Below are 27,985 nucleotides of genomic sequence, written 5' to 3' on the forward strand. Positions count from 1 at the left end.
TTTCTGTATGCTTTTTCTTCACAGAAGGTACTGACCTCGGCAAAGAGACTGCACGTCTAGACTACATGCATTGACTTCATTGAATGTGTGTTTCGTATTGAAAGAAACTGAGTGAAGTTTGGCCTTTGAAAAGGAACTGTAATGATTATCTTATAGTTTCTCCAAGTTTCCCGAAAGCTTAAATGCAGTGTTGACGCCATGTTTTCAGGTTCTAGGATCATTTTATTGCATTTGAAGATGGCATTTAAAAAAAGTTTACAAAAAAATATGTTTGTGGGTATTTTTCGCATTCCTAATTAAGGGAGGGGGGCTGTGAGTTGTAAAATGTTTTATTTTTGGTTCAGTCTGAGCTAAACTTTACAGTTGTGATTAGTTTTTCATGCTAATTTCAAATCTATCATTAGTTTTTCGATAGCTACTCTGGTTCAGAAAGTCTAATAGGTACTTCTTACCAGGCTCTTTGGTAATTTGGCATTGCTAAACACAAAAAGTAAGTGCATGATGCTAACGCCAAAGACTTTCTCGAGGGGTTGATGCAACTTTTATTTGTTTGAAAGTGTTCCAAAGGTAAGAAAGTAGACCAACATTAACTGTGAATATTTTTTTTTTATTTTCACTCATGTTTGCGGCTTAGCTCACCTGGTACATTACACAGGCTTGGCTAGCCAGCATCAGCCATGATGCGGTGTAAGCTGTTAAAAGTTAATATTTTCTATTGGCCTCGAGCTCCACCAGTGGAAAAGCTGGCGCCACCGTCGGCTTGACGTGGCATGAGGGATCACGTGGACACCGCGGCTGCGTCGGCTGCTTCGGAAGCACCGAAGGGAGCTGAAAACGAAAGTTTAAAGTGGCACCTGCGCCGCGGTTCTGATTAAATGGTGCGGCTTTACCGCCTTGGCTGTCTGCTTGACAACATCTGAAACTACTATAATAGGTAGTGGCTGCCTTTGGAGGCGTGCAGCATGGTAGGCTACTGCTTGGTGCCGCAGTGCCGGACGTACGCAACAGAGCCCCGTGTCAGCCTTATTCACACGTAGCCGCAGGGCAAGGAGCTGCGTGGAGCTTGGCTGGCGAAATTTAGAACCGGCAGACAGCCATCGGCTACAGCTCGCGTATGCAGCAAGCACACACGCGAGGAAGATTTCTGCTACGGCGCCGGGACTGCGCGATATTCGGTGAGTAGCAGAAAACGCGCACTGACACGCTCGCCCGCGCCCGCTGCCCGGCTAATGTTAGGACGGTTTGGTCTATGAACTTGTTGATGCTAGATACTGGCAAGTTATCTGGAACGGAAAGGGAGTGGTAAGACGCATATTAAAGAAAGGCATGGCATATTGTCATGTTTGTGTTATGAATTAATGCACTGGATTACAAAAAAGAAGCAGAGGGAAATCGCACGCTGAGAAGACCGATAAACATACAGTGCGACGCACCTTGAGAAATAATGTTGAAATGGGGTCCAACAATTTAGAAGACAAAAAAAGATTGAATCGTCGCTACGGCACATCAAAGTCGCCGTAGGCGTCGAAGTCTCTGTAACGAAATTATTTTTGAACAGTTCTGATAGCGCCCACGCAACAATGGTTGCTAGTGTACTGGAAATGCTCATATGCTGCGGCCTAAAGCTCACGGCACGGTGCGAAAATGCGCTCACAGCGAAAGCAAAACATTGTGCGTGGGCATGCATGCAGATGCGCAGTCGGTCGCCGTGAACACGTGCAATGGCTGCACGCATTGAGGCTTCGTTCTGCTATGCGCCATTTGGTTATACAGACCACCCACTATAAGAACATATTTCACATAGTTTGCGCTCAGCGATTGCCGACCTTTCACGCAAGAAGCCGGTTCGGGCGACTCCATCGCGGTGACCGCGCGTAGTGGCGTTCGCTATACGTATCCGGTAAAGAGATAGCGTCTGTAAACGAGTCTGTGCTTTCAGTTTGCCCAAGATTATTATATCGACAGTCAAAAACTTCCCTCGTTTTGAGGGTACCTACATAAATGTCCAGGAGGGCTGCCGCGTGGTGTTTTTATTGAGCGCCGTAAGCGAAACCTACGGGGAACGCGCCGCGTGATCCCTCATACTAAGGGAGGCGCTTCCGACAGATGGCGACTCCGTAACTCCTCGCGGCCAACCGCCAATAATGATATGAAAGGGAACACTTAATTTGTGTTCAAAAAGCGATTCCTGGAAATGTGTGTCATTATCTCAATGAGTGCTATTCGCTGTACTTGTTTCCATTTCAAACAATCCCTCTCATGGAAGTTTGTTTTATAGGCCCTTTTCACCGCGATCGCATAGGCGCCGCCATGTTCGATCACGTACTGGTAACGCATCCATTGGTTGCCTCGGCTGCCTCCGTGTTCACGATGGATGTGCATGACGCCCAGGGAGGCTCAAAAAATCTGTTTTTGGTGGATATTGTAGCCGGTGAGTGGGTGGACAATGGGAAGCTTTGGCCACAGTTTTAAAGAACATGTAAGCACTTTCTGAGCTTATTACGCCATGTAGAAATGTTGTTAGCAGCGTATATACAGTGCTTGAACTAGAAGCGGGGCTAGAAATGCATTCCAAGCTATCCAGACATTTTGCTTCTGAATTAAATCAAGATTATAGTGTATTTTGTTCTTTGTTTTTATTTGCCAATCACTTTGGAGTCACGGCTTGTCAGGTTTCTGACTCAGTAAGGTTCCTCGGTACAGTCGCTATCTGATTGTTTTTTTCGCCTAATCGCTCCTGGATGTGATCAGTTGTGGAAGATTTGTTCTTTCCACGTAAATAGTCTGTACTTGTAATAGCTTGTAGGAAAGACGCATTCTCGATAGTCACTTGCTTACTCTTTGGACCGTCACAAAGTGTTCAGTTTCGAACACTCATGTACTGTTGGTTCCATCACTCATGCTTCAGCACGTTGATTTCAATCACTTATTCTAGATACGTGGGAGATGGAGTGTTTGAGAGTTTTCGTGTGTGTGTGTGTGTGTGTGTGTGTGTGTGTGTGCGTGCGTGCGTGCGTGCGTGCGTGCGTGCGTGTGTGTGTGTGTGTGTGTGTGTGTGTGTGTGTGTGTGTGTGTGTGTGTGAAGATAACGTGCGAGGAACTTACTCTGTCAGGAGACGGTGCTACTTCGTTACTGTGTATAGAGCGGTTCTCTTGCCGATGTTACCGAGGTAAAGCCGTTTGCGGATGAGTGAATTTTTGTGCAGGAAAGCTGCGCATTGCGACAGGCCAGTACTCGAGCACTTCTTGTGTAGCAGCCGTCCGTGAACTTAGCCACACGGATTCATTCCGTTATTCTAAATGCCAGTCACTATTCTTGCAACTACTGCACAGGTCTTCTCTCTTCCGTTTCATATTTTGCAGCACCAATAAAGCACAGTGCCTCAGCAATCGCCTAGTTGCCTTTCTGACAGCTGATTGCACAGTAGTAGGGCAGAAGTGGTAATGGTTTCGCATTCAAATGCGCTTGCACGCGTTCGCTGGAGGCAATGCGTGGCACGCCGCCGCTAACGCCATCTCGTTCCTCTGGAGCAAACCACTCCACGGAGGAGTCTATAACGTGCTGGCTATGAGCTCCTAAATAGCAACAGGACATTTAAACACCAGAAAGCCAGGTTTTGATGTGATGCATAGTTGTACGAGACCATGTTGGCATGCCACCATCTCCAACTTGGAAATCTACACGAGGGAGCTTCCAGTGCGGCTGAACGCTCCAAGAAATTTATGTGGCTTTGCCAATTCAGATAAACAAATTTTAGTTGCCTTTGCAATGCCAACTATTCGCACTAAATTCATTCGCACTAAATGCACATGCCAGTTTTTTTTTCTAACAAGCCTGTAATATTTACCCTGGGATAGCAAATAATGTGGAATTCATTTTGGTTGTTCTGATCTAACATTAAGTCTGGTTCATATATCTTTCTTCAGGCTGTTAGGGCAGCAACAGGTTAAACATAGTCTCCCTCTACCGCAGCCACAATCAGAATATATAATTGGCAAGGGCAGAAGCACTGCTGATTTAGAGCATCATGATGCTGCATGGCAAAACATGCTTGGTCATGGGAGAAACATGCATAATTGTCACGTGGGCAAATCCCTTTATGAAGTGCTGGTGGTCTTTTGAGGCACATATTGTGAATTTTATTTGTGCTGTTGATGCTATAATTTGGATTCGTTGTGGTCTTTATTTGTGCTACGACCAGGCGTAGCCAAAGAGTGCCAGAACAGTGCTTTCACAAAGTGCAATGTAGTGATGTTTTGATATACTATGAATATGAAATTTTCAATTGTGGTATGTAAAGAGGCTGTTAAGGGGTCTAAAATTCTTGGCAGCATATATTTAAAATATAGACATAGTGTAAGAAATTGCTAATTGTTAGTAGTGCATAAATAAGTTAGACCCTACTTAGATGATATACACTTAAAAGAGCCATGGCATGGTTGTTCGAATGTTCTCAGTTTATCATTTTGTAACAGAGTAGAAGGATAGATATGGTCACACGCAAAAAATCTGGGCTCTCAGTGCACATTTTAACTTGAAATTTTAATTTTTCCTTGAAACCCCTCCCACTGATAGCGACCGTCATTTTAATGTGATAGCGTTACGGAGCCCTTGTCACAGAAAGTCTGGCGTCTGCGTCCGGCGTTGGATGTCGTTTTGACAAAAAGATTTTCGAACCACCCATACCCAGGCCCTCCATGTGAGGCAAGGAATTTACTGAACTTATTCAATTTCTATAGCTGAAATATGTGGAAAAATTGTAAACTATGACTTGCACACAACCTACAGGCATGATAGCTCTTGGATTGTAATTTGACTATACGAGAAAACATAATTATGTTATGCGGAAACTCAAACAAGCCCCATTTCTAGCGTTTAAGACCATTCACATACCAGCCACGGCGTCCGCCATTTGCGCGGGTGACACCGGCGCGCACTGACAAACACTGACAGAGGCGGCGCCGATAGAATTACCAGTGTGTCAGTTGGAGTAAACTTGATTCACCTTTCGTCGCACGTCTTATTTCTCAAGGTGTTCGATGCATCACTGAACTACCCAAATCACCCAAATCAGGCAAACCCTCATTAGGTTTTGAGCTTCGGAAACAGACGATATCGGCACGTGAATTGCGCGGTAAAGTCGTGTCTGTAAAGCATCAAACGGTAGCACGGCGTAAAAACTGAAATTTCAAACAGAGACCCGCGTGCCCATTCTCTGGTAGGAGTCCCGCTTCCAGAGAGTCAATGTCACACACACAAACGCGTCTACGTAAGAAGCGCCGCCTGCGACCATTTGTGGCATGTGACGTCGCTAACTCGTCCAATGCAGAACGCGCAATACCGCCACTGGGAGTGCGGTGTGTAGCAAGAAGAGAACGGCAAAAAATAAAATGAAAGGCGCGGCCCGTGACAGCTGAGCCAAGTTCTGGTCTTGCGATAGTGAATAAATGGCCTGTTTCATCTCACGGGCGTTAAACGAAACGAGACTAGGTCGTTCCTTAGGCCGTAGGGCTAAAAGAAAGCAGCGATGTTCAGTTCGCTCGGCGACCCTCGCCGATCTGGTTGACTTCCGTTGTTCACGCTGGGCGGCCTTTCGTTTGGAATGGTCTGTGGCACACTCCCAAAATCTGTCCCCTTCAGTTCCTTCTTCAGGGTCGTGGCTGGACCATTCGGCTTGGAAAATCGCTGCCCTATGTATGGAAACGTCATCGTCGAACTGCTCACTCCGTATTTCGTCGTGTGATGTCGTGGATTTCTTGACCTGAATTTGGCGCTGAGCCAAGTCTTGCATGGCTGCTGCAGAAGATGGCAACGCGAACAGCCATTGGAGCTTGGCATTCAGAATCTTCAATCACAGACACACCTTTGGACCCTAGACCTATCAGTTCATCTCCGCCGGGTGTCGTGGAGGGAAAGCGTGAAAGCCGCCCATCCATCCATCCGTCCGTCCGTCCATGAGAAGGGACGGACGGACGGACGGATGGATGGATGGATGGATGGATGGATGGTTGGATGGTTTGTTGGCTGTTCATTGCTTACAGGGGAACATCATAGAAATAGGATAAAGTGAGGCTATTTGTGTGTCGTTGGATAAATTCAATTTCGTTGCTGTCTAACAATAAACAAGAAAAAAAAAGGTAGGGAATTCCAAGAAGTTGAAGCAGAAGGCAAACGGTGACAAGTGCGAGATATGGGGCTCTATTCTGGACACGCATGGCGGCTGCACGGCCGCCATTATCCGCCATGTTTACTCTCTGATTGGCTGTCGAGAGGTCACGTGTTTTAAAATTTGTGCTGGGAAGCGGAAGTATTACAAAATGCAATTTTGCGTTTTCATCAAGATGACGAAACGTGACGTGGAGCTGCAAATTTTATGGACTAATACATTTTTGTGGTCCTTGGCAGATATATTGTGATGTTAGCGCTTCAAAAAGAATGTGAGCGGTAGCGTGCAGAAGCCAGTGCAATGCATCTGAAATTGCGCGAATATGTGGTGGCGATCCAAGATATGCGCCATGCCAGCTTGCTGATTGGCTGAAGGAATATCTCGTGAGGAGCGTCACAGGAAGGGCTGTTTCGTAATCGTCATTTTGACGATGCGTGACGTTGCACTGGGCCGCCATTGCTGAGATTTTCCGCCATAATTTTTGCTGCGACGAGCCGCGCGAATTATGCTAATGAGCAGCCATATGCAATGGCAGCCGAGAGGAATGCGTATCGCCACATTTTCCCCATCGTTTGGCGCCACGAAAATCTTTTGTTCATAACGTGTGCTCATAGTATTTGCATCGCTCTCGGGTGGTGTTGGCATTTGTGTTTGGGGCCATCATTCTTTTTAAAGAACGCGTTTATACAAAATAATATTGGTTGAACATAGCAAACTTTCAGCAATGTTGTCCACTTTTCACTGCTGCATTTGTATTGTAATCGAGATTAATGCCTTTTCGCACAATCAGACGTTATGACAACGGCCTCTTTCTAATTTATAAAAAGAAATGTACGCAAGGCGGCGCCTTGAAGTTTCCTCCCGCAGTGCGAGTAATCAGCGAAATGAACAAGAGATGGCAGCGCCGGCGCTTGCGTCGCGCTAGTGGTTATCTCTGGCGCCCGCAACGCTATCAGTGATATTCGGCCGTTTCTCAGCCAGCCGAGTCGAGCTGAGTCACTTGCGTTTCACGAAATAGCGATAACGTGGCCTAGAACGTGCGCGCATCACCACTGGTAAGTCGCGTATGTTGTCTCAAGCAAGAAAACAAGCGCGTTGGCGCCAACATGCGATGACTCATTGCATTTTCCGGGGACACGCATCCTAGCTATTGAAGCAGACGACGGCTTGTACGCAGCAGACGACGGAAGCGCGAAGCGTTTTCGACGGAACAATCATACGCTTTGAGATAGCTGCTTTATTTTTACTGCGGAGGAAAACTGTTTTGCTTTACCGATAACGCTACATTCAGTGCCTTCATTTCAGTTTCTTAGGCGAAACGTCAAGTTGGCGTCACGTTACGTAAGCAAAACTGGGCCACCAGCGCCATTTTGTTTGCGTCGCGCCTACGTCACGCACCGAAGAAAATGGCGGAATGTCCAGAATAGCGCCCATGCTCGTAATCTATGACGTATTTATTAGAAGTGCTGGGCCCAACTGAAGAATATAGCGCGCAGGCCGCTCCCGCGCTCATCTGGCAGAGCTGGCACCTAGGTGCGCGTCGTGGGCTGCGGCATTAATTTTCGTATTCAGGCGACGCTACACGCGGCATCGACCGTCGAGCAGCGCCGAGAGCGAGCTGCCGGCGAGTGCTTCCGGCGCGCCCAGCGAACGTCGCCCATCACAGGCGTGCGCTCCTCGTAAATCACCTGTCGAGCAGAGCGAACAGCACCACCGCCACGAGCGCCACCGCCAGCACTCCGGCGAGGATGCTGCACGCGACGAGGCGCTTGTCCAGCGTGCGTATGTGCACCTGGACCGCCTTGTCGACTTGGCTGCGCACCGAGCCGGCCACGACCGGCGTCGCCCGCTTGGTGCTGACGACGGCGAGCCTGTACTCGGCGGCGGTGATCTCGTCGTCGTCGTCGTCGTCGGTGGCGATCGACCGCCGCGGCGACGACGTCTTCCTGCCGGACCCGAGCGGCCGCCCGCGTCGGACGTTCCTAGCCTGCATGTGGGTGCGTGTTGCGTCACCGTGAAGCGCCGCAGTCACGTGGAACGCGTGGCGGTTCTGTGTATGCGCAGCCCGCGGTGAAATCCCGCGGAAGTGGTAGGTATACAGTGAAGGACTGCATACCGGGACCCGTCGGCAATTTTGGCTGTAATAACGTGCAATTCGTAAAGCGTGTTCTAGGGAACGTTCTACCACGGGAATTATTAAGAAACGGTTTAGTAATAGCCGAGATACGAGCGGGCGAAATGTTGCGAGGCCATGGTGCAAGGAAGGAAGGGCACCATCTCCGGCAGCGGAGGCCCCCTCCCACTGGCTCGACGAGCACCTGCTAATGACATCGCCATAAATGAAGGACGTGATGTTTATGTCGCGATCGCGCTATCTTTGTCTCTCCTTGCTAAGCAGCCAAAATCCAAAGGCTGTTTAATGCGCACGCCTCTGACGCAGAGGTGCCGCGCGTGTGACGTCACTTCTGCTGATGGGTATAGAGATTCCTAGAAAGAATGTGGCGCAGGCTTTGAAATTTCAGCTTTTTTCGCGGTGTACATCAGAATACTACTTTGCAGATATATGAATGTTCGCTGTTGGTATGAGCACCGCGCTTGTTTTCAGCACCCAAATCAGGTGAACCCTCCTTAGGTTTTGAGCTCCGAAAACAGACGATATCGGCACGTGAATTGCGCGGTAAAGTCGTGTCTGTAAAGCATCAAACGGTAGCACGGCGTAAAAACTGAAATTTCAAACAGAGACCCGCGTGCCTATTCTCTAGTAGGAGTGGCGCTTCCAGAGAGTCAGTGTCACACACACAAACGCCTCTACGTAAGAAGCACCGCCTGCGACCCTTTGTGGTATGTGACCTCGCTAACTCGTCCAATGCAGAACGCGCAATACCGCCACTGGGAGTGCGGTGTGTAGCAAAAAGAGAACGGCAAAAAATAAAGTGAAAGGCGGGGCCCTTGGCGTAAACCTGGTATGGTCCCTCGGCTCTGGTCACCGATCAGTGGCTCTGGTACGAGATAAAACGAAAAAAAAAAACGGCGCTTATGGACTCTAGTCAGGGCAGTAGTGTCTCTGCATTGGCAGTGAATCTCTCCTCATGGTAGCATCGCAAAGCGAAACTCCAATTTCTTCTATCGTCTGTAATTAGTTATAATAAGCTATTTTGAAACATTCTTGCGGTAAAGTGCTCCCTAGACAGAGGTCCTAGCGTCGACGCCACGCCAAGGAATGACGGAAATAATTTCCATGTGTTTGCTTATTAATAAATACCGTAAAACGACGCGTGTACAGCTTTACACATCAAGGTCACAACCAAATAAAAAAAAAGCACTGCTGAAAGTGATGAGAAAAATCACGAAGGACTCGTGACCCTCGGTGCTTTTCTTGACATAGCAAAATTTAGCGATATGGTCAAACTTGCCACATAATTGTCTGCTACGATTGGTTTGGTGGGCAATTAAGCGCATTCTGACTTGTTCTAAACGCAAGATTGGCGGAATTCGACACTGCACAGAATAGCACCCGGACAGTTTCGGTTTAAAGTCAAACTGCAACGAAATTTCACTTTAGCCAAGTTTGTTATATATGAATTAATGTATATACCACTAAAGCAATGTTGGAAAAGCCGCAGGGCTGCCAATCGCATAGTTTTCTTGCTGGCAGCCTTGATGCAGACGACGCCTGCACCTGGTGGTTGTCGCTATGACGTAAGTCGCGGCACGCCGCCTCCGAGAGTTTGCAGCGCGCCGCGGGCGTCCGCGCGCTCTCGCTGATCTCAGAGGTCATGTTGCGGTGCGGCGCGCACTGACTTATGCGTCACTTGGGGCCAACCGTAACGGCGGTCGTCTTTTTTTTTTTCGGTTTCGGCATCAAAGACGGCTGTTTTCGTCAGCTTTTCGTGACGCTTTCGCTCGTACTTAGAACGTCAAGTTTTCCACGGAGGCTCCTCTATCATCTACACTGTCTTCTATAGGGTCTTTACGCGGCATAGGATTTCGCGGCAGTTGACCATTAGCGTGGACGCTTCGAGTCACTCACTTGCAAGAACGAAGACATTCTCGTCACCTTCGGCGATCGTGAGCGCGACCGACTCGTCGCAGCCTCCTTGCCCTGGGGCAGGCCCGACGGGGTCGGACTACCCCACTCCCGCTTCTCCTCGGAAGGTCTTTCCGGTTCTACGAGCTTCACGGCGGGCGGCGAGCGAGGCACGCCTTGGCCTGCCGACGTCTGATGATGATGATTGCCTCGCGGCGGCTTTTCGACGGGCGGCATGCGCGGGGGAGGCGGCGTCACCGGTGGCAAGTCACTCGGGGGCGGAGGACTGGGAGCCGCTTCTGGGCCGCAGTCCTCGCTGCAAGGCTTCACCGACGATTGGGTTGTCTGCGGAAGGCCTGGAATCCGGCGCGAGTCAGATGGGGTACCCCTACACCGAGCCGGAACATGCACATGCGGTGCGTGTAGGTCTGGAAATGCTACGCACTCACTTAACCCTGCTAGCAGGCTGATGTGCGTTGAAGCGTTACAGGTATTGTCGATTACATGGGGAGGGGCCTCCTCCCAGGACTTGGTGGCTGAAAGTATCGAGGGTGCAGCAAACCTGACCTGACCTGACCTAACTTAACCTAACCTAACCTAACCTAACTTAACCTGGCACTCCGTTGATGCGCATACTATAGAAAAATAAAAAATAAAACAAAAGTCAGTGAAAAAAAATCTTTCCGACACCGGGAATCGAACCCGGGCCTCCTGGGTGAGAGCCAGGTATCCTAACCACTAGACCATGCCGGAGACAAGTTCCACTGTTTCGTAGACCCTTCAAATAGGATAAAAGCGCCTTAGAATATAACGCGGCGCATGCGCAGCGAGCTGTGGGGGTAGAGATCAAGTGCAAAAAAAAAACGCCGCTTTCATCATGCTTCCAGTGAACGACTACATCCTCACTGCAGATCGAAAAACTCAGATAAAAAATGTTCCACGGAGTTTTCCGCGTTACCACTTCAATATTAGTCCAAAAACAAGAAAGGGGCTGGCAGATGGAATGGCACACTGTGGTATAAACTTTTTTAAAACAGGGTTGAAGTGCCTCAGACAGGCTGGCCAACGTTTCGATAGGTGGACCTATCTTCGTCAAAGGCGGCCTCGTCATCCTCGGCGTGTTAGTTTTAAAGGGTTAGTGCAGTGACGTCACGTGCGGGTGTTGTCGCTGGCGGCTGGTTTTAAAGAGAGAGATTACAAGAGGGAACAGGCGTTGTCGTCCGACGTCTGTGAGCCTCATTCTCAAGACGAAGGGACAAGAGCGTGAGAGTGGGCACGCGGGGAGGAAAGAAAAGAAATAGAAGCAGAAAAAAGGGGGAAAAAAAGAAAAAAAAAACAGGGGGGAAGCCATGGCCGTACCAAGACACAACAAAGGGGGGGGGGTGAAAGAAAAAGAAAGAGAAAAATGAAATCTTTTAAGAAATACGGGGGCTTGGGAGCGTGTTGGGGATGTGAAAGGTTAGGAGGTATTCAGGGGAGTCGTTGGCGGCATGTTTTTGAGGCATTAGAACGGCCGGTCAAGCAATAGGTCGAGTAATTTTGAAATAGTTAAGGTGGCGGCGAGGAGTCTGCGGTGCAATGTGTGGGGGTGACTGAAAGGCAGCGGCATGGTCTTTCAAGGGGCACTGCCCCACGCGCTTAACGTAGGTGTCGTTACGGCGGCATCCAGAAGGCGATACTCCGGGTTGAGGCGCCGAAAAAGGCATATTGACTTCGGAATGTGTTGTCGAGGGGATTTCAAAAAAAAAAAAGACTAAAAAAGGGGGCAGGGGGAAGGGGGGGCGAAATCGGTATAGCAAACAGGAGGGTGACGCGTGCAGAAGCGGGCGCGGGCAAGTGTACATGGAAGAAGGGGATCGTACACTTGGTGTAGACGTAAAATCCTGAAAGAGTACATTAAATTGAGTAGTAGGCAGGAATTTTTTTTTCTTCTTTTTTTTCCTCCCCTTCTCCCCCTCTCCCTTTCCCTTCCCTTTTTCCTCCGAAATGAAAGAGTAGGTGAGGTTAAGAATTAAAGTTGGCTGGTGGCCTAATGTGTTTTGTGTATTGGTTGATGATATGAGAGTTTCAGATTTAAGTTACAGCTTTTAAAGATTCTAAGTTGCCGCGTGCCAAATTAATTCCTGTCGGGTGTAGGCAATTAAACTTGTGTATGAGGTATGATTCCGTGTACTTCCTTTCGCGAGGGGAACGGAAATTTGTTTGTAGTATATAGAGCCTTGCTTTGTCAAACACATGTCCATGTTCATTAAAGTGGCTGGCTACTGCTTTGGGTAAATTGTGTTTTGTGTCCGCGCGGTGACCATTGAGTCTTGTATTGATTTGTTGTCCGGTCTCACCTATGTATTGTTTGCTACAAGCGGCGCATTCTAGACAGTAGACTACATTGCTTGATGTGCAGGTAAAAGCCGAAGTTACCTTGTGTGTGTAATTCGACGCTGTACTTTTTACTGTAGTAGTGGATTGAATGTGTTTGCATGTAGAGCACCTGGGGCGACCACAGGGATTGGTTCCCAACTTCTTCTTTTTCTGTAGTTTGGCGTGCACAAGAACATCTTTAAAATTAGTGTTGCGTCTGTAGGCTACTCTGGGAGGGTCGGGAAAAATCTTAAGTTTCTGGTTGCTGGTGAGAATCGGGTAGTATTTACTTAGGATGTTATTCACGTTTGGGAGTGCGTTTGAGAATTTAGTAGTAAGTAGTAGTAGAATTTAGTAGTAAAACATGCCGCCAACGACTCCCCTGAATACCTCCTAACCTTTCACATCCCCAACACGCTCCCAAGCCCCCGTATTTCTTAAAAGATTTCATTTTTCTCTTTCTTTTTCTTTCGCCCCCCCCCCCTTTGTTGTGTCTTGGTACGGCCATGGCTTCCCCCCTGTTTTTTTCCTTTTTTCCCCCTTTTTTCTGCTTCTATTTCTTTTCTTTCCTCCCCGCGTGCCCACTCTCACGCTCTTGTCCCTTCGTCTTGAGAATGAGGCTCACAGACGTCGGACGACAACGCCTGTTCCCTCTTGTAATCTCTCTCTTTAAAACCAGCCGCCAGCGACAACACCCGCACGTGACGTCACTGCACTAACCCTTTAAAACTAACACGCCGAGGATGACGAGGCCCCCTTTGACGAAGATAGGTCCACCTATCGAAACGTTGGCCAGCCTGTCTGAGGCACTTCAACCCTGTTTTAAAAAAGTTTATACCACTTCAATATTAGACACTCTGACTTTCTATCCACTAGAAAAAAATAGAAGAAGAAAAAACCTGGGTACCATCAAAATTGATTGTTTGTCCCTTTAAAGTGCTTTAAAGGAAACATGCGTGCGTGCGCCAGCGAGTAACCTGGCTCAGTCCTCCTTGCCCTTTTTTATCGACGTCGACCCTTCCATTTGTTGCGGTGCTTCCTTTTCCCGAAACTCCTGACCTTCATGGATGAGCTCTTCTTCCATATAGCGCGAGTGACACCCAAGTTTCAAATGAGTAACCGGGATAGTTGTCTTCTCGTGGTGCAATAAGAGTCACCTCTTTGAAGATAGCTATTGCACACGAATGTTTGTGAGAGCGTCCCATTTTAACATTTTCTTTTTTAACGCGATAGCGTCAAGGGCCCCCTGTCGCAGAAAGTCTGGTGTCGGCGTCCGTGTGAACGAAAATTCCCGTATATATTTAGGTATATGTATATGCGATGCCTTGCTATACGACATGCAGTATATACGGGTTATATTTCCCCACCAGCCTATCACTAAAGTTGCTCGTACCTTGTTTTACACTTTCGACAAGGTTATTCCTCGGAATTTTGAGAATGACAGCCCACACGCACATTTCATGAAACGAAACACCGACAGCGCATGCCTTTTATGTTAAATCTTCTCAGACTGAAACAGTGTGGAACAATAACAAAAACTGAAAATGGCATCTTTTTTTTTTTTTTGCTGGCGCGGCCGTGCACCACCTCCGAGATCGGCGCACGCTAGAGGCCGCGTTTCTACCAGAAAGCTCGCCTTCGTGCATAGCGTTCGCCGTCAGCGTTTAACGGCAAAAATTACGGTTACATAGGCTGCAGTTGTATGGAGGCGTCAGAAGCAGTCGGGGATCTTTGAATGCTACCGCGTTCCGCTCTTGAAAGCGAAGCTTAAGCGTCCTGAAATTTTTTGTTTGTTGTTTAGAGTAACCTACCCGCTCCCATCTGTAATGATTGATATTAAACCTAAGGTTGGGTTCGACAAAACGTAATCTTCCGGAAATTAGCACCCGCAGATGCGTGGGCGAGACCGGCGTTGGCGTAGATGTGTGCTTTTTGACACTCTGCTAATTCCTTTTCAGACGAACTCTTTTTCAATTTCAACTTCCTTTGTTTTCCTTCACATGAAAACAAGGGACACTCGCTAAGAGCTACTCTAGCAGCTCGACGAGGTCAATGCCCTCTAGACAACCATGCTGAACTAAAATAGAATGGCGAAAAAGAAGATGTACAAAAATAACAGTGATTACAGTAACTCACGAATGCGGTGTGAACCGTCTCCATGGCGCCCTCGACAAGACGATTTCGGCTGTTCATGCGTGGGATGCGTGGCCGAGACGGGATAATTGTTGCTAATCAACTGTGTCAACTCATAATTCTGCCGGTAGTATCTGCGAAGGAACTATTCCTTAAAGTATGGGGCGAATTGATCCGTAGTGCAGGCACATCACGCGTCTTTGGTTGAACATTTTTTACTTAAAAGAAAGTACATATATAGAAAGAAACAAGCGCACGTGAACACTTATCAAGCCGCCATCAGTGTGCAAACTCTCCGCGAGTGTATTTTCCAAATGAGCACAGAGTTAGGGGGGGGGGGGAGGGGGGGAATGTTAAAAGAGACCGAGAACGGCAGTAGCTGTTCGAAGGAGTTGTAGCATTACGGCAACGTATCCAGGGGCGGAATCTTATAACGGTTCGGAAAACGAACCGTTCACTTGGCCGCTTACGTCACTAAATGGGCCACTCCCAAGCCGGAGGTGGAAGAAGGGTGGGGCGCGACCAATAGACGAGAGGATGCCGCCTCGGAATTGTACATCGTCATATGACGAGCTAATGGAGTAGCTGTGGCATGTTTCTGCTCGCTTATTGAATATATAATATAAATTAAATATTATACGGCAAGTTCTAAAGTATAAATGTGTGGTGCCGGGCGTTTGCGCAATTCTCGAAGTAATTTGTCAATGTCATTCTTTTCCATTCTCAGCAGCCATGTGGTATCGCAAGCGTTAATGAGTTGGCAGAGCGCAGCGCTATGTCGTCTGCTACCAGGAGCTTGCACGATGCACGCACCAGGAAAGCACTGCCAGCACTTATTCAGTAGCGAGCGCGACAAAACCGTGAACTGGTTCTCATGGCCACCTTTACGAGTCGACTGTATCCATTTTCCTTCTTTTTTCGCCCTTCGTCATCGGCTCGGACATGACTCGATCGCCGCCGCGCTGTCTCTATCGCTGCGATCTGCCTCACGGCCCGTCGCGTGATAGAAGCAATGGAACTTGAAATCGAATATTACGATAAACGGGCCCTGCATTGCCTGCGCGAAGTAAAATCGAAAAGCGTGTTGCTGACGGTGCGCGCTTTGCTTTGAAACTGAGGACGAAAGTGTGGCCCTCCCGAACTAGAGCAAGAAGGCAGCCAATTAAGAGATCTGCACAAAGTCTCCCCGTCCTGACGGTATAGTTTTATCAGCGTAACGCAGGTAGCGCTGATCCAGCCTAGGTTGAACCCTTCTTATTGCTGAATGGCGATCTGCGAGCTTATCAGGCTGGCGATAGCGCTGAGAATTTGATCTCACCATACAAACATTTCCTTAGCATTGGCTTTGAACCGGATGTCAATGGAAAGCTTACCCAGGCCTTCTACTGGCCAACACTGTAATTGTGAGAGCAGCTTCGTGAACAGGGTCAGCAGCAGAGATCTAGGCCATTCCTATGCATGGTTCACTTCCTACCGACCTCTGGGAGCTGCAGGCGGGTGGCGATGAACCGCAGCGCGCAATTCCTTCCTCTGCGTGGAATGACCACTGGTACGCTTGCACCCGAGTCTCCTACAGTTCATAGCGTAGCCTGCAAAAAGGTCTATTTACAAAGCCGGTCGGGGCGATGCAAATAATTATCCGTCGTTTCTTCGAACACGTATCGCACTTCCAGCCGTGGTCGACACCGAAAGAGCAACGCCAAGCAGACGACGAAGGCAAGAGATAGCCTCCGAAGCAACCAACGCACGCGCGCGCGATGCCCGCGTGTCTCAGGGGTAGCACGACCGGCGCGCGCTGCCAGGGTCGCAAGCCAACAAGCCAAGCCACAGCAACGGAACCCAAAGCAGACTACCCCTTCACCTGTTCCGCTCTCAGCCAATGACGGGTTCGCTTTGAAAACGATTGACAGATGCGTGACGTGATCATTTGCAGTGCCGCCCCGCTGTCTCTGACGGCCTCTTACGCAGGCAATATTTTGACCAATCAGGTGAGGCCAAGTAAACGGTCTCCCTTCCGAACTGTTGTAAGATTCGGCCCCAGGACGCCACCTCTGCTGAGAGCTGTCAACGTCTCTACCTGACTGTGTAATGCGGTACGTGATTATGTGATGTAGGTAATGAAGTAACTGTTCTTTTGTCCTCGTACAGTTGCACAGCACTTCCAATCAATCAATCAATCAATCAATCAATCAATCAATCAATCAATCAATCAATCAATCAATCAATCAATCTGTTGTACGCCATGCAAGCTGCGAATATTGCATCGGCTGAGCCGCCGCCCGACAACGCACCTGCAGGAGACGAGCCGAAGCCGACGTGCCTGTCTGTGTCCGAGTCGGTCCTGGACGGCTGGTAGATGCGCTTTAGGGCGCCGCGGACGATGGACGCCTCGAGGTGGCCCAGGGTGGCCCGCGGGGTCTCGCGGACGTGCACCGAGAGGTCCTCGCTGCGCGGTCGCTGGACGGCCACGTCCTCGACGCCGCTGCCTCGCGAGGCCAGCTGCTCCGACTGGCTCTTGTGGGTCGCCCGGATCGAGGGCAGCTCCACCGACGGGACGCTGCCTGCGTCGCGCCGCTGCCTGTACCGGGACCGCGCGGTGCCGAACTCGTCGTCGTCTTCGCCTTCGCCCAGCCAGGAGGCTGCCGAGCTGTCCAGTACCTTGTGGGGAGAGAAGAGAGGACGCAGAGCTCATTTTTGTGCGGTTTCATCTGTGAAGGGTGTTCGTTTGATTTTCATTCTGCCGTCGAGCAAACTTTGAAAAGGTGGAATAGAGACAGGAAAATCACTCGTCTCGTTCCCATTTCACATCGTCCAACTCTTTATCTCCCTTCCAACTCTTGTCCAAATTCGAATAATTATGCGCTTCTGGCCGCAATTTTTCCTACGCGCATGTCAGCCCAGGAGCGTAAATGTAAGTGCAAGTGGCGTCTGCATACCTCTCGCGGATTTTCAAATGAAATTAGAGGGATAGTTTGAAGTACGGGTGAGACGACTATCGATGTGTAGCATTCACTGATAGGACACTGCCTCCGGTATTGCAACGGGCCGATCTCGTTGCCCCCGATGTGAGACTAAATTTACTCGCTTTGGACAGGTACGACATGCCGCTGATTTGTGTTGCGAAGCGGTGAACGTGGAAATGGAGATGCTTACTGCAGCCATTGTTTCGGGACGTCGGTGTATTTGCATGGAGCCAGCGTAACCTTTATTTACCGCAATGATTTTTGCACGTTGGAGCTATATGGTGCTGCGAATGCCGGTAAATTGCGCGATGATAGCCGGGAGCTATGACGCTTTGAACTTTCCTATTTACTGTCATGCTGATGTTCATGTGACATGCTTGTAAAGAAATGGACCTCTTGTTACGTTTTTATTTCTCCAGCGTACCGATGCACTTGTCATTTGTGATCTCCTGTGGTTTTAGTTGGGTTTGGCGGTCTGGGAAGCAAACTGCGCCCGAAGTGAGTGCCCGACGTCTACACTCAAATAAATTTATACCCTTTGAGTCGTATCTTGCCACACAAGGATAATCGTCACCTGTCTTGTCCGCGTTTATTTTAACGCTGCGAGCTCGGTACTTCCAAGACACGAACGGCATGCGCGTTATCAGCATGACAGACAAAGTAGCGAGCACAGCGTTTTCAAGAAAGGAAACGCAGCAAGACAGATGACGATTATCGTTCTGTTGCAAATATACACCTCAAAGGGCGTGAATTTCTTTAAATGTACACTCTAAGAACAGTTTACACCCTTTGGCTTGCACCTTCTGCCACACAAAAATAATCGTCATCTGCCTTGATGCGTTTCCTTTCTTTATCGCTGCGAGCCCGGAACTTTCCAGTAACGAATGGCACGCGCGTTATCAGCATAGAACAGTTTACACCCTTTGGAGTGCCTCTTCTGATAACGCGCGTGCCGTTAATCACTGGAAAGTTCAGGGCTTGCAGCGATAAAGAAAGGAAACGCATCAAGGCAGATGACGGTTATTTTTGTGTGGCAGAAGGGGCAAGCCAAAGGGTGTAAACTGTTCTTAGAGTGTACACTCTTAAACAAATGTACACCTTTTGGGTCGTACCTTCCACACAACGATAATCGTCACCTGTCTTTCTTGCGTTTCCTTTCTTGAAAACGCTGCGCTCGCTACTTTCCTGTCGAGAATGCTCTGTCGTGCTGATAACGCGCATGCCGTTCGTGTCTTGGAAGTACCGAGCGCGCGCGTTAAAGAAAGGAACTGTGGACAAGAGAGATGACGCTTGTTGTTGTGTGGCAAGATACGACCCAAAGGATTTAATTTTGTTTTAGAGTGTTAGAGTGTTCTGAAAAAAACTTACACGCTTTGATGCTTATCGTGTCCCCAAACAACCATCGTCATCTGTCTTGCATGCGTTTCCTTTCTTGAAAACGCTGCGCTCACTACTTTCCTGTCGAGAATGTTCTGTCATGCTCAGAACGGGCATGCCGTTCGTGGCTTGCAAGTACACTCTTAAGGAAAATTACACCCTTTTGTCGCACAACGCTAATCGTTATCTGTCTTGTCCGCATGTCCTTTCCTTAACGCGGCGAGCCGGCTATTTCCCAGTAACGAACGGCATGTACGTTATCAGCATGACATAGCATTCCCGACAGAAAAGTAGCGGGCGCGGCGTTTTCAAGAAAGAAAACGCAAACAAGGCAGATGACGATTATTCTTGTGTGGCAGATATACACCCCAAAGGGTGTAACTTTTGCCTAAGGGTGTAACTTTGCCTAAGGGTGCACCGTGCTCGCCGCGTTAAAGGAAGGAAATGTGGACATGACAGATGACAATTAAATGTTGTATGGCAGGAGGGTACGTAATTTTGCTTGAGAGTGTAATGCAGTCATCTTCAAAAATATGAACCGATCGCATAGGTAACGCATACTAAAAAAATACTGGCCTAATCTAATTCAAGGCCCTCTTGAATTAAAAAAGAAATCCTTTAATACTTCTCGGAAATCATCGTCGATGAAAAAAAACGCGATTCGCACACATATTCAGAGTAGACGAGTTCTGTCCGAATTTTTCATACGCGTTTCATCGTACATTCCAGTGCAGCCGCTCGTGTTCGTCTATACATTCGAGAATGTACACATTGTTCACGTCGCGCGCGCAATCTGATTGGTCAAGATTATTTCGCTATAGAATCGGCGACGATATTAAAAAAAAGTTCCCATACATAGCGTGTTGCGCCAAGCGATAGCTTTTTGTGACAGTTGTTAGCCAGAGAAAAAAGAGTGACCGAAAAAAAAAATGCTAAAACAATGTACGCGTGCCAGTATTGTACGTCAGACTCATTCTGTAAGGGTCGCATGTGACACTGTATTGTTTACTAGCGAAACCGAGGGGGCCTGTTCTTTGGTGGCAAGCGTAAGAAGTCAGCGTACTATGAGAATAAGGAGAAATGAATGGTAACATAAATAAAGAGAATGAAATTTCGTAGTAGATTTTATATTCTACATAAACGAAACACATTATGAAGATCGAACGCACACTTTGATAATTTCGTTAAACGGGTAATCGAATGCTATAAGTATGCCCGCGTCATTCCTGCGTCCTTGGCGTATAGGAAACTGGGTGCTACGAAATGGGACACGCGTTGCTGTCATCCGAAAGAGCTACAGGCAGCGTTGGCATGAAAAAAAATATATATATATATATATACCTACGATTGTGACCTAACGCCTAGAGCATCGATACGCTCTATTGGGAAACCGAGGTTCGATGTCACCATGAAAAACGTAAATCAATTGTTTATAAAGTATTATCTACATTCGACAACACAGCTGCACTTAGCCACGGCCCGGAGAGTCCGGAAGGGTTTGCGACGAAAGTTTTTTTTTTGTTTAAAAGAAAAACGAGACGAAAGAGTGGGCAACCATGTGCTCCGGTGGGGAGCCGAACCCGAAACCTCCGAATGACGTGTGCGATGCTCCACCACCTGACCTACATACGGCGATGGCCGAACGCGCTCGTAGAGTTGGTCTGGTGCGATTACGCCGCCATGAAACGTTTCTATGTTTTGCTCCTCCGTGTCCTTTCTGAATTCCTGGTGGCGCCAATTTTACGCTGTCCGAGCGCGGTGTTTCCGAGGTGCGTTGCATCGTGATTCAACGAGTTCAGTGAAAAGCTTTGACGCAAAGTGCGTAAGGAACGTCAGACATAGTGTCGGCTTCAGCGGTCTTCGTGCTAATGCTGTGACCGATCGGGCCGGCACCTGAGCAGCGCCATGAGGTTACCCAGGTTACGCAAAGGCTATACCTACAGGCGACGAGTTTCCCCATAAGCAAGACTTCAGCTCACTTGTGTAGAGTAGGTGATTTTCTCGCACTTCCCGTATTATCGCTCCTCATGATGACGCGGTTAATGTGGTTGCTTGATTGATAAGTTATGCATGCGGCTAGGTTTGCGAGCATGCATATTTCCTGCGATTCTGAAAAAGAGAAAGGGCCGGAATAGAAAGTTGTTCGAAACGAATTTCTTCTTTCCGACTGTAACCTGCAAACGGCAAAACTAAGTGTATGAAACGAAATAGACAGAGAATCTGAACATGAGCGAAAATCTTTCCCACCTGCCTGCCGTTCAAAAAAAAAAAAAAAATCTAGAAAAAGAAAAGATAAAGACCGAGAAGGGCATATATTTATCACAGATACTTAAGGCAAGGATCAACTTTCGAAGTTTGAGCAAATTCTTATTTATATTCTACGGTTGTTACAGCAAGTCACGGTGTGTTGGCATGTTCTTCAATCACTGAAGTATTGAGCCAATTGTGCACGAACAAGTAGATCGCGCATTATAATTGTTATGCACAATGTTATCGGGAGCGCAAAGTGCTGATGAGGATGTTTACTTTTTTGTTTGTTGTTGTTGCTACAATCGGTGCGGTTCCTATGTGACGCTGTATAACAATTCTTTTATAATTTTCAGCCAATAAAATTCGGCTGTTGCAAGAAATCCGGGCATAAATAAAAGTTACTTTTGTTTCAACGCGATCTCAGTAGCACTGTAGGGCATCACCCTGCACTTTATACTCCCGTAGATGCCTGATAAACAACGAAATAATCCAAAAGAACATGGTATGTGGCCGGGTGTACGTAGCCGACACCACCCAGATAGCACAAGGCCTTTTCACTCCGACCTTTGACGTCATGCCAGTGGACAGACTGCCATAGGATCTGTTGGGGATGCTCCCGAGTAGGCAACAGTGATTTTGACGTCACTGCTTTCGCGACGCCAGCCTTGGCAATGAAGATTCTGAGCCAGTAGCATGACGTAGGGAATAGGCCTTGTGCTATCTAGGTGGTGTTGGCGTAGCTGGGGTGGAAGAAATATTATTGAGGGTTAAAGCTAATGCCAAGGTCACGAACAGCAAGATTATTAATTCTTGCAGCGACACCTAGCGCAACGGCTGTATGCATAAATTGCAGTGACTTGCCACTAAACATGAGTCCGCCGTTGATGAGGCTTTAGATAAAAAAAGTCGGTATCGATTAAAGCACCCATGGAGTGTAGTTTGAAATTTCTAATGCCGAGTCCACAGCCGACTCCTGTCCAGGTATAGTATGTTTAAAAAAAAAAGCGCCCTGACTACAAGCGTACAAGAAAAACACACACGAAAAAATAACTGCTCGAATGACAAAAATGTCGTCACTTCTTTTAAAACAGATATGACGTTACTTCCATTTTTTTTCCGCACAATAGGCGCTAAGCCCCATAAACCGCTGGTGAACCGCCATTTTCTGAACGCATGGACTTCTATGAAATCTTCGCTACCACGTATGCTTTTACTTTGGATCTAGTTGTGAATATAATATACAAAAGTTATTTGAATGTACTCGTGAAGTGGTAGAGAAACCTTGTATGCAGACCAAATATTCACATTTTTTTGTTTAACGAAAGAATAGGCGCCTACGCAAATAAAACCTGAACCTGAACACACAATGTCGGGTGACAAGCATTTCTAAAGCACACTGATCATATAATGGCCTGAGGAATTATATTTAACGGATATTCTTTCATTTATTTTACTTTCTTAGATTGAATCAATCAGCGTTATCCACTGAATTTTCGTCCACTTCTCCAGAATGGGCATGCATTGCACTACGCACGATTCCTAGATAAAACATGAAGGTAAAATGTAGATTCGCAGATATATATGAAGCACATGGATCTGTTAATAGAATAGTGATTTATATTGCATGAATTTATTTAATTACATGAACTTAATATTTTTACTCACTTTATTTGATTTACCCATCCGGTATGTGGGTGTTATGCCCGCTCTTGGCCAATAGTCTAGAATGGGTATGTCCCACTGTGACACAAGAGGTTGCTTGGGTCAAGCTACTTCTTGCGCCCTGAATGTTGCTTGATACGTGCCGTGCATTTATGTGCACACGCCTGTCATCGCCAAATTGTACGCACCTCCGTTAGCTGTAAAGCTTTACTTAAGCTTCGCTCACCTAGATTCCAACACGGGCATCGGATCTGCGTGAGTTTGATTTTTCTGTAGAACTGGGACCCCATAACGTAAGACTATTCCAATGTGTTTTTATTCCAATCTACTGGCGTCAAATATACATGACCGCCGACGCAGGCATCGGGCGATGACCCGCAGCGTTGCCTGAACAGCCCAATCAAACGCTCTCCTCGTTTATAGGAGGTCACTTTTGTTTGCTTTGGAAATGAATAATATTGCCTACATTGAGAGGTTTTTCTTATCTAATTCCCTGACAAGAGGCGAGGAGCACGCTCAGGTGGAAAGGGGTTTCGACGGGGCCGAGCCAGCGCATTGAAAGTAGACAACCAAATGAGGGAGGTTCCGGCGTCTGCGATTGGTCCGCTTTCTCTTACTTAACTTGCGGTGGCTGGTCAAAAATCGCGGCGGCGTGCAACGGACCGTTATAAATGCCGTTAAATGAGGTCCCCAGCAAAGAAGAGTTGGCAGAGCGAGGTCGTGTACGTGCTGAAAGGGCTCGATAACGTTATAAGGTTACGCAAAAAATTTTGATATGCAAGTCGAGAAACCCACGCTCTCCGGCAGCTGCGAGTAGCCAGTGCCTGAGCGATCGGCGGCAACTGTCTCCTATTCCTTTCGCAACGAGGCATTCTCCGGCTATTCAGAAAAGAAAATCCAGTTTTTTCGGCATATTATTGCATCTTTAACGCGTACACGTCATCACTTTGACGCAATGAGTTATCGCGGTTTGGTGACGTCGAGTGACACACAGGTGAAGTGGGTGCACCCTGAAACCTTTTGACCAATAGCAGAGGGGTAATGGCGAAAAGGCGTCGAATCATAAAATAATTATTTTTGTTTAGTTCGGTCGAATCATACACAATGAGTGTATACACGTCATATTAGATGCAGAGCTATCGCGGTTTTCGTGACCTCGCATGACAGACAGGAGAAGTGGGGGTGGTCCAAACCACTTTTTTTACCAGTCCGACGGGCTGACTGCACAATTGGAATAGAAACGTTTGGAATAGCTTTACGTTTAGCGCCGCTGCAGAACACTGGACCTGGTATTGTTCCCGTTTTTAGCACTGAAGGAAATTTTCTTTGACTAAGTCTTGCTTCTACAAACGTAACTTCATCCTACAAGTACGATAAAGCTTTGAACTTAATTTATCTCACAATATTTCGTTCTCGTTTTTTAATCACCGCGATGGTCCCAATAAATGCTGTCGTATATAAAAATAAGTACATAAAATAAATTGTTATGGCAGTATTAAGAATTTCACGCTTAGATTGTTTTGCTTTTTCGAAGGTTACCGTTTTTCAGTGGATGTGTAAACGATCGTCACTGTGTCGATTTGTCGCTCGGCGCAAGCAACGCTTACTGCACGTATTAAAAAAATTCTTCAACGTTGTCGCGAATTCTGTAGCGAGAGGGTCTGGCGCAACGAAATTGCGCGCGTGACGCGAATGCTGTCGTACATCCTCGAATGCGAGACAGCACGAGCAAGTAACCTGGAATGTACCGCGATACACGCTTGAGCAGCGGAAGCACTTGACCCCCGTTACTGCCGCAACATCAAATTTCCACTCCCGAGCTACTGTACTTACTGGCCGCTATCGTCGCGATTAGAGCAGCATACTTATTCTCCTCCTGATCTCAAATTCCTTCAATTAACGAGTCAGATTCGGGACTCGCACTCCGATCGGTTGCCGTCACTACGGCAACCTGACAACCAGAAATATATTTTTTTGTTTACTGCGGTACCTTGTGGTAGCTAATCTGGAAGTCCTCCTCGCTGAACGTGGTAGTCGAGGACGACCTGCGCGCCACGGCGGTCAGGTCCGCTTCGCTCAGCGGCGCCCCCAAGACTGTCCGCCTCCTCCGGGAGAAGGAGTACGTCGTCGGCGAGATCTGCGTCACCGAGTCGCCCAGGTAGTACGGCTCGATGACCACGCCCGCGGGGCTGATGCGGCCGGCGGGCCCCGTCGCCCTGAAGGCGGAGTCCAGCGGTTCTTCGGAGTCCGTGTCGTGGCGCGGGCGACGGTCCTGGCCTACCGCAGCCGAAGCCTTGCCCTCGGTGGCGAACGCAGCCTGGTGCGAGCGTCCTCCCTGGTCCTAAGAAGCGTTTGAGCGTCAAAACGGGACCGTAAGCTTCTCTTGCCTGAACTCGGCGGGAGCGGGTCGAGCCGGAAGTCGATCTGGCCCGGCCCGACTCGACCGCGTTTGCGTGCATCTTGTCCAGCGGTTACACTGACATCTTAGTTGAAATCAAGAAAAAGAAATGGGCATGGGCAAGACATGTAATGAGGAGGGAAGATAACCGATGGTCATTAAGGGTTACGGACTGGATCCCAAGGGAAGGGAAGCGTAGCAGGGGGCGGCAGAAAGTTAGGTGGGCGGATGAGATTAAGAAGTTTGCAGGCACGGTATGGCCACAATTAGTACTTGACCGGGGTTGTTGGAGAAGTATGGGAGAGGCCTTTGCCCTGCAGTGGGCGTAACCAGGCTGATGATGATGATGTCCAGCGGGGTTTGGTGAGTGAACGTGCCCGTTGCACGACGGTTGACAGAATTCGCCTCGACGCTTACTCGACCCGACGTGCTAGCGTTTAGGCGAGTCTCATACTATCGGATGTCGACCCGACACGCCGACTTGACCTTGCTTGATCGGGTTCATGTAAACGTAGCTTATGTGTGTGGTGCAAGCAAGTTCGACACACTAGACAGAACGCCTGGAGCCGTTGCGCGATTAGACGCTCTCAATGCTTAGAAAGTTGTTAAAGATTCAAGTTACTTGAAATGCAGGCAAAAAAAAAAAACTAGGATAGAACGAGAACAAGAAAGAGATCACAAACGTGCTTCTCGTTGTCTCCGTATCCGCTTTTGTTCTGCCCTTTTGTGTAAATTCTCGTGATGCCAGTAACAGCAGCAGGGAGTAAAAGAAAAATAGAATATCTGAATTCCAATTACTTGGTACATGCCGAACACGTTATCCTCCACCTTCGCTTTCTGTTTTGGTTGCTCCCAATAAGTTTATCAGCACGATTACTGATCTATGCGTCTTGGGAGATGTTCTGAGCTTTATCTTTTTTCTTTTTTTTTTGCTTGTTTGGTGCACCAGCAAAAACCCTGTGCGGTTTGCCCACATTTTAGGACACCAGGGCCGGAAGGGTTGAATCAATATTTTAAGTGATCAAGCTCGGCGTATCAGGAATGGCTCGTTGGGCTTTGCGGGTAATAATCGTTATGCTTAGCTTATTTACTGATTCCACCATAGAAAGCTGCTGCTTGTTCTCTCGGCGTTAACCTAGCCGGTGCACCACGCGAAAGCGGCCCCACTGGGTAAACGGAGTTGGTGCCCAGTGCGGTGCGATGTCATATGACGTATATGACGTCATATTTCATATATAGCTGCACTCGGTTTCATGCACAGAGGGCGGCGCTAAGAAGGGTGGACAGACTTCTCTCATACTCGCACTGGGAATTAAAAAAAAAATAGTGCGTCGCAAATGACATAAATGTATGTGTCATGCAATTCGATACAATTCTAGGTCTCGTACTTTTATGTCCAACAATGCGACGTAATTATTGCGCAAAGTCTCAGATGTGAGCCTATTTTCCACCGAACATGCGTAATGAATGAATGAAACCACGTTTACTCCACATTAAAATGCGCCGAAGACGCTGCGGTGGAAAGAGGAGGGGTGTTAATGCAAACGGAGAGACACGTTTCTGCGACCAACGGTGAACACGCACCGCTAGCACTCGCGACCAAACATATAATGCGTCACTTACAGAATGCACAAAGTTGCGTAAATATGGGTTTTGGCCGTAGCTTTACGTCCTAGGTTGGTGAGGCCTCTGAAGCGGTCGTCTTTTTTTTTTCGTCAGGTCAAGCTTTTTCTGTAAAAACTGAAATGAGCAATTTCTCTGACTGATTGACTGATCGATCGATCGATCGATCGATCAATCGATTGATTGGTTTGATTGACAAGTTGTACTTGTAAGACATGAAATGCAGTAGATGTTTTGTGGAAAGCGACGCAGACCGAAAATGACTGCACTGGCAAACGCGCCAAGTGGGACTTCTATGACCGCACATCCCAAGCAGCGCCACCTTCAAAAGCCTTGCCTGCAATGTATTACACGATGTATACTTACTGCAAAAAAAAAACACAAGAAGAAAGCGGGAGTCGGACAAATAATATTTTCGCCTTACAACTTTCACAGTCTGGACCCATTTTTTTTTTTCAACGTGAGGGGTAGAAGGGTGATGGTTTGGGCTAGTTCGTTTTCCATCTTAGACTGTGTGGTGCAGCGCGAAGCGGGACAGGGCACACAGGAAAAAAAAAAAAACTAGCACAATCGTTTAAAACAGTCTAAAAAGTGAGGGTTAGATTCGGCAGAGTGCACATAGTGCTGGAGACCACGTAAGGTCGAGGGAACAGGACACTCGCCTGATGCTCGGTCCCACAGGCCGGCGGCGGTCGCTCGAGTCCCAGCGGCAGGGCTCGATCGCGCAGGTCCACCAGCTGCGGGCCATGCTTTGGTTCGGTCGAGGAGCCGTCCTCGTCGGCGGCGGTGCCGTGGAGGCGGTGCCTGTAGTGGGCGAACTCGTACTCGTGAATCGTGGGCGTGGTGCAGAACTCCTTTTCGAGCATGGCTCGCGTCGTCGGACCGCAGCTGCAATCGGTCGGTTCGCACCGCCACTGCGCAGGGAAGGCTCGCAGATGTGACCACGTCGAGCCCCGAAGAGTAAAACGGAAAAGCTGACGAACGCGCTGCGGAGCTCGTGAGCGCGACCTTGGCGGGGACAGATGCT

The 27,985-nt window shown here is 48.1% G+C and overlaps 1 protein-coding gene and 1 non-coding gene across 3 annotated transcripts; both read right to left on the reverse strand.

The window, feature by feature from the left end:
* Positions 1-4,386: 4,386 nt before the first annotated feature.
* On the reverse strand, positions 4,387-27,981 carry LOC135912393 (uncharacterized). Of its 2 annotated transcripts, none has more exons than XM_065444838.1 (6): positions 27,621-27,981; positions 24,928-25,278; positions 16,977-17,343; positions 10,198-10,550; positions 7,856-8,154; positions 4,387-5,794 (listed from the first exon to the last, which is right to left on the reverse strand). In XM_065444838.1, the coding sequence occupies exons 1-6, from the start codon at positions 27,822-27,824 to the stop codon at positions 5,722-5,724; spliced, it is 1,647 nt and encodes a 548-aa protein (XP_065300910.1). In that variant the 5' UTR covers positions 27,825-27,981; the 3' UTR covers positions 4,387-5,721. The 2 variants fall into 2 exon arrangements, with proteins under 2 accessions (XP_065300910.1, XP_065300909.1); XM_065444837.1 differs by having other exon boundaries at positions 4,387-5,797.
* Positions 10,876-10,947, reverse strand: TRNAE-CUC (transfer RNA glutamic acid (anticodon CUC)). The gene has a single exon. It is a non-coding gene; the product is annotated as a tRNA-Glu (tRNA).
* Positions 27,982-27,985: the final 4 nt, after the last annotated feature.

Source organism: Dermacentor albipictus, chromosome 6 (genome assembly GCF_038994185.2).
Source record: "Dermacentor albipictus isolate Rhodes 1998 colony chromosome 6, USDA_Dalb.pri_finalv2, whole genome shotgun sequence".
NCBI classification, from domain to species: Eukaryota; Metazoa; Arthropoda; class Arachnida; order Ixodida; family Ixodidae; genus Dermacentor; species Dermacentor albipictus.

Bases quoted from the DNA above. Each gene is read 5' to 3' on its own strand.
- LOC135912393 (XM_065444837.1), bottom strand. From the start codon at position 27,824: ATGCTCGAAAAGGAGTTCTGCACCACGCCCACGATTCACGAGTACGAG. The intron at 25,279-27,620 runs GCGAGTGTCCTG...AACGCTTCTTAG, and splicing joins CCTGTGGGACCGAGCATCAG to GACCAGGGAGGACGCTCGCA. The intron at 17,344-24,927 runs GTACCGCAGTAA...TCTCCCCACAAG, and splicing joins TCCAGATTAGCTACCACAAG to GTACTGGACAGCTCGGCAGC.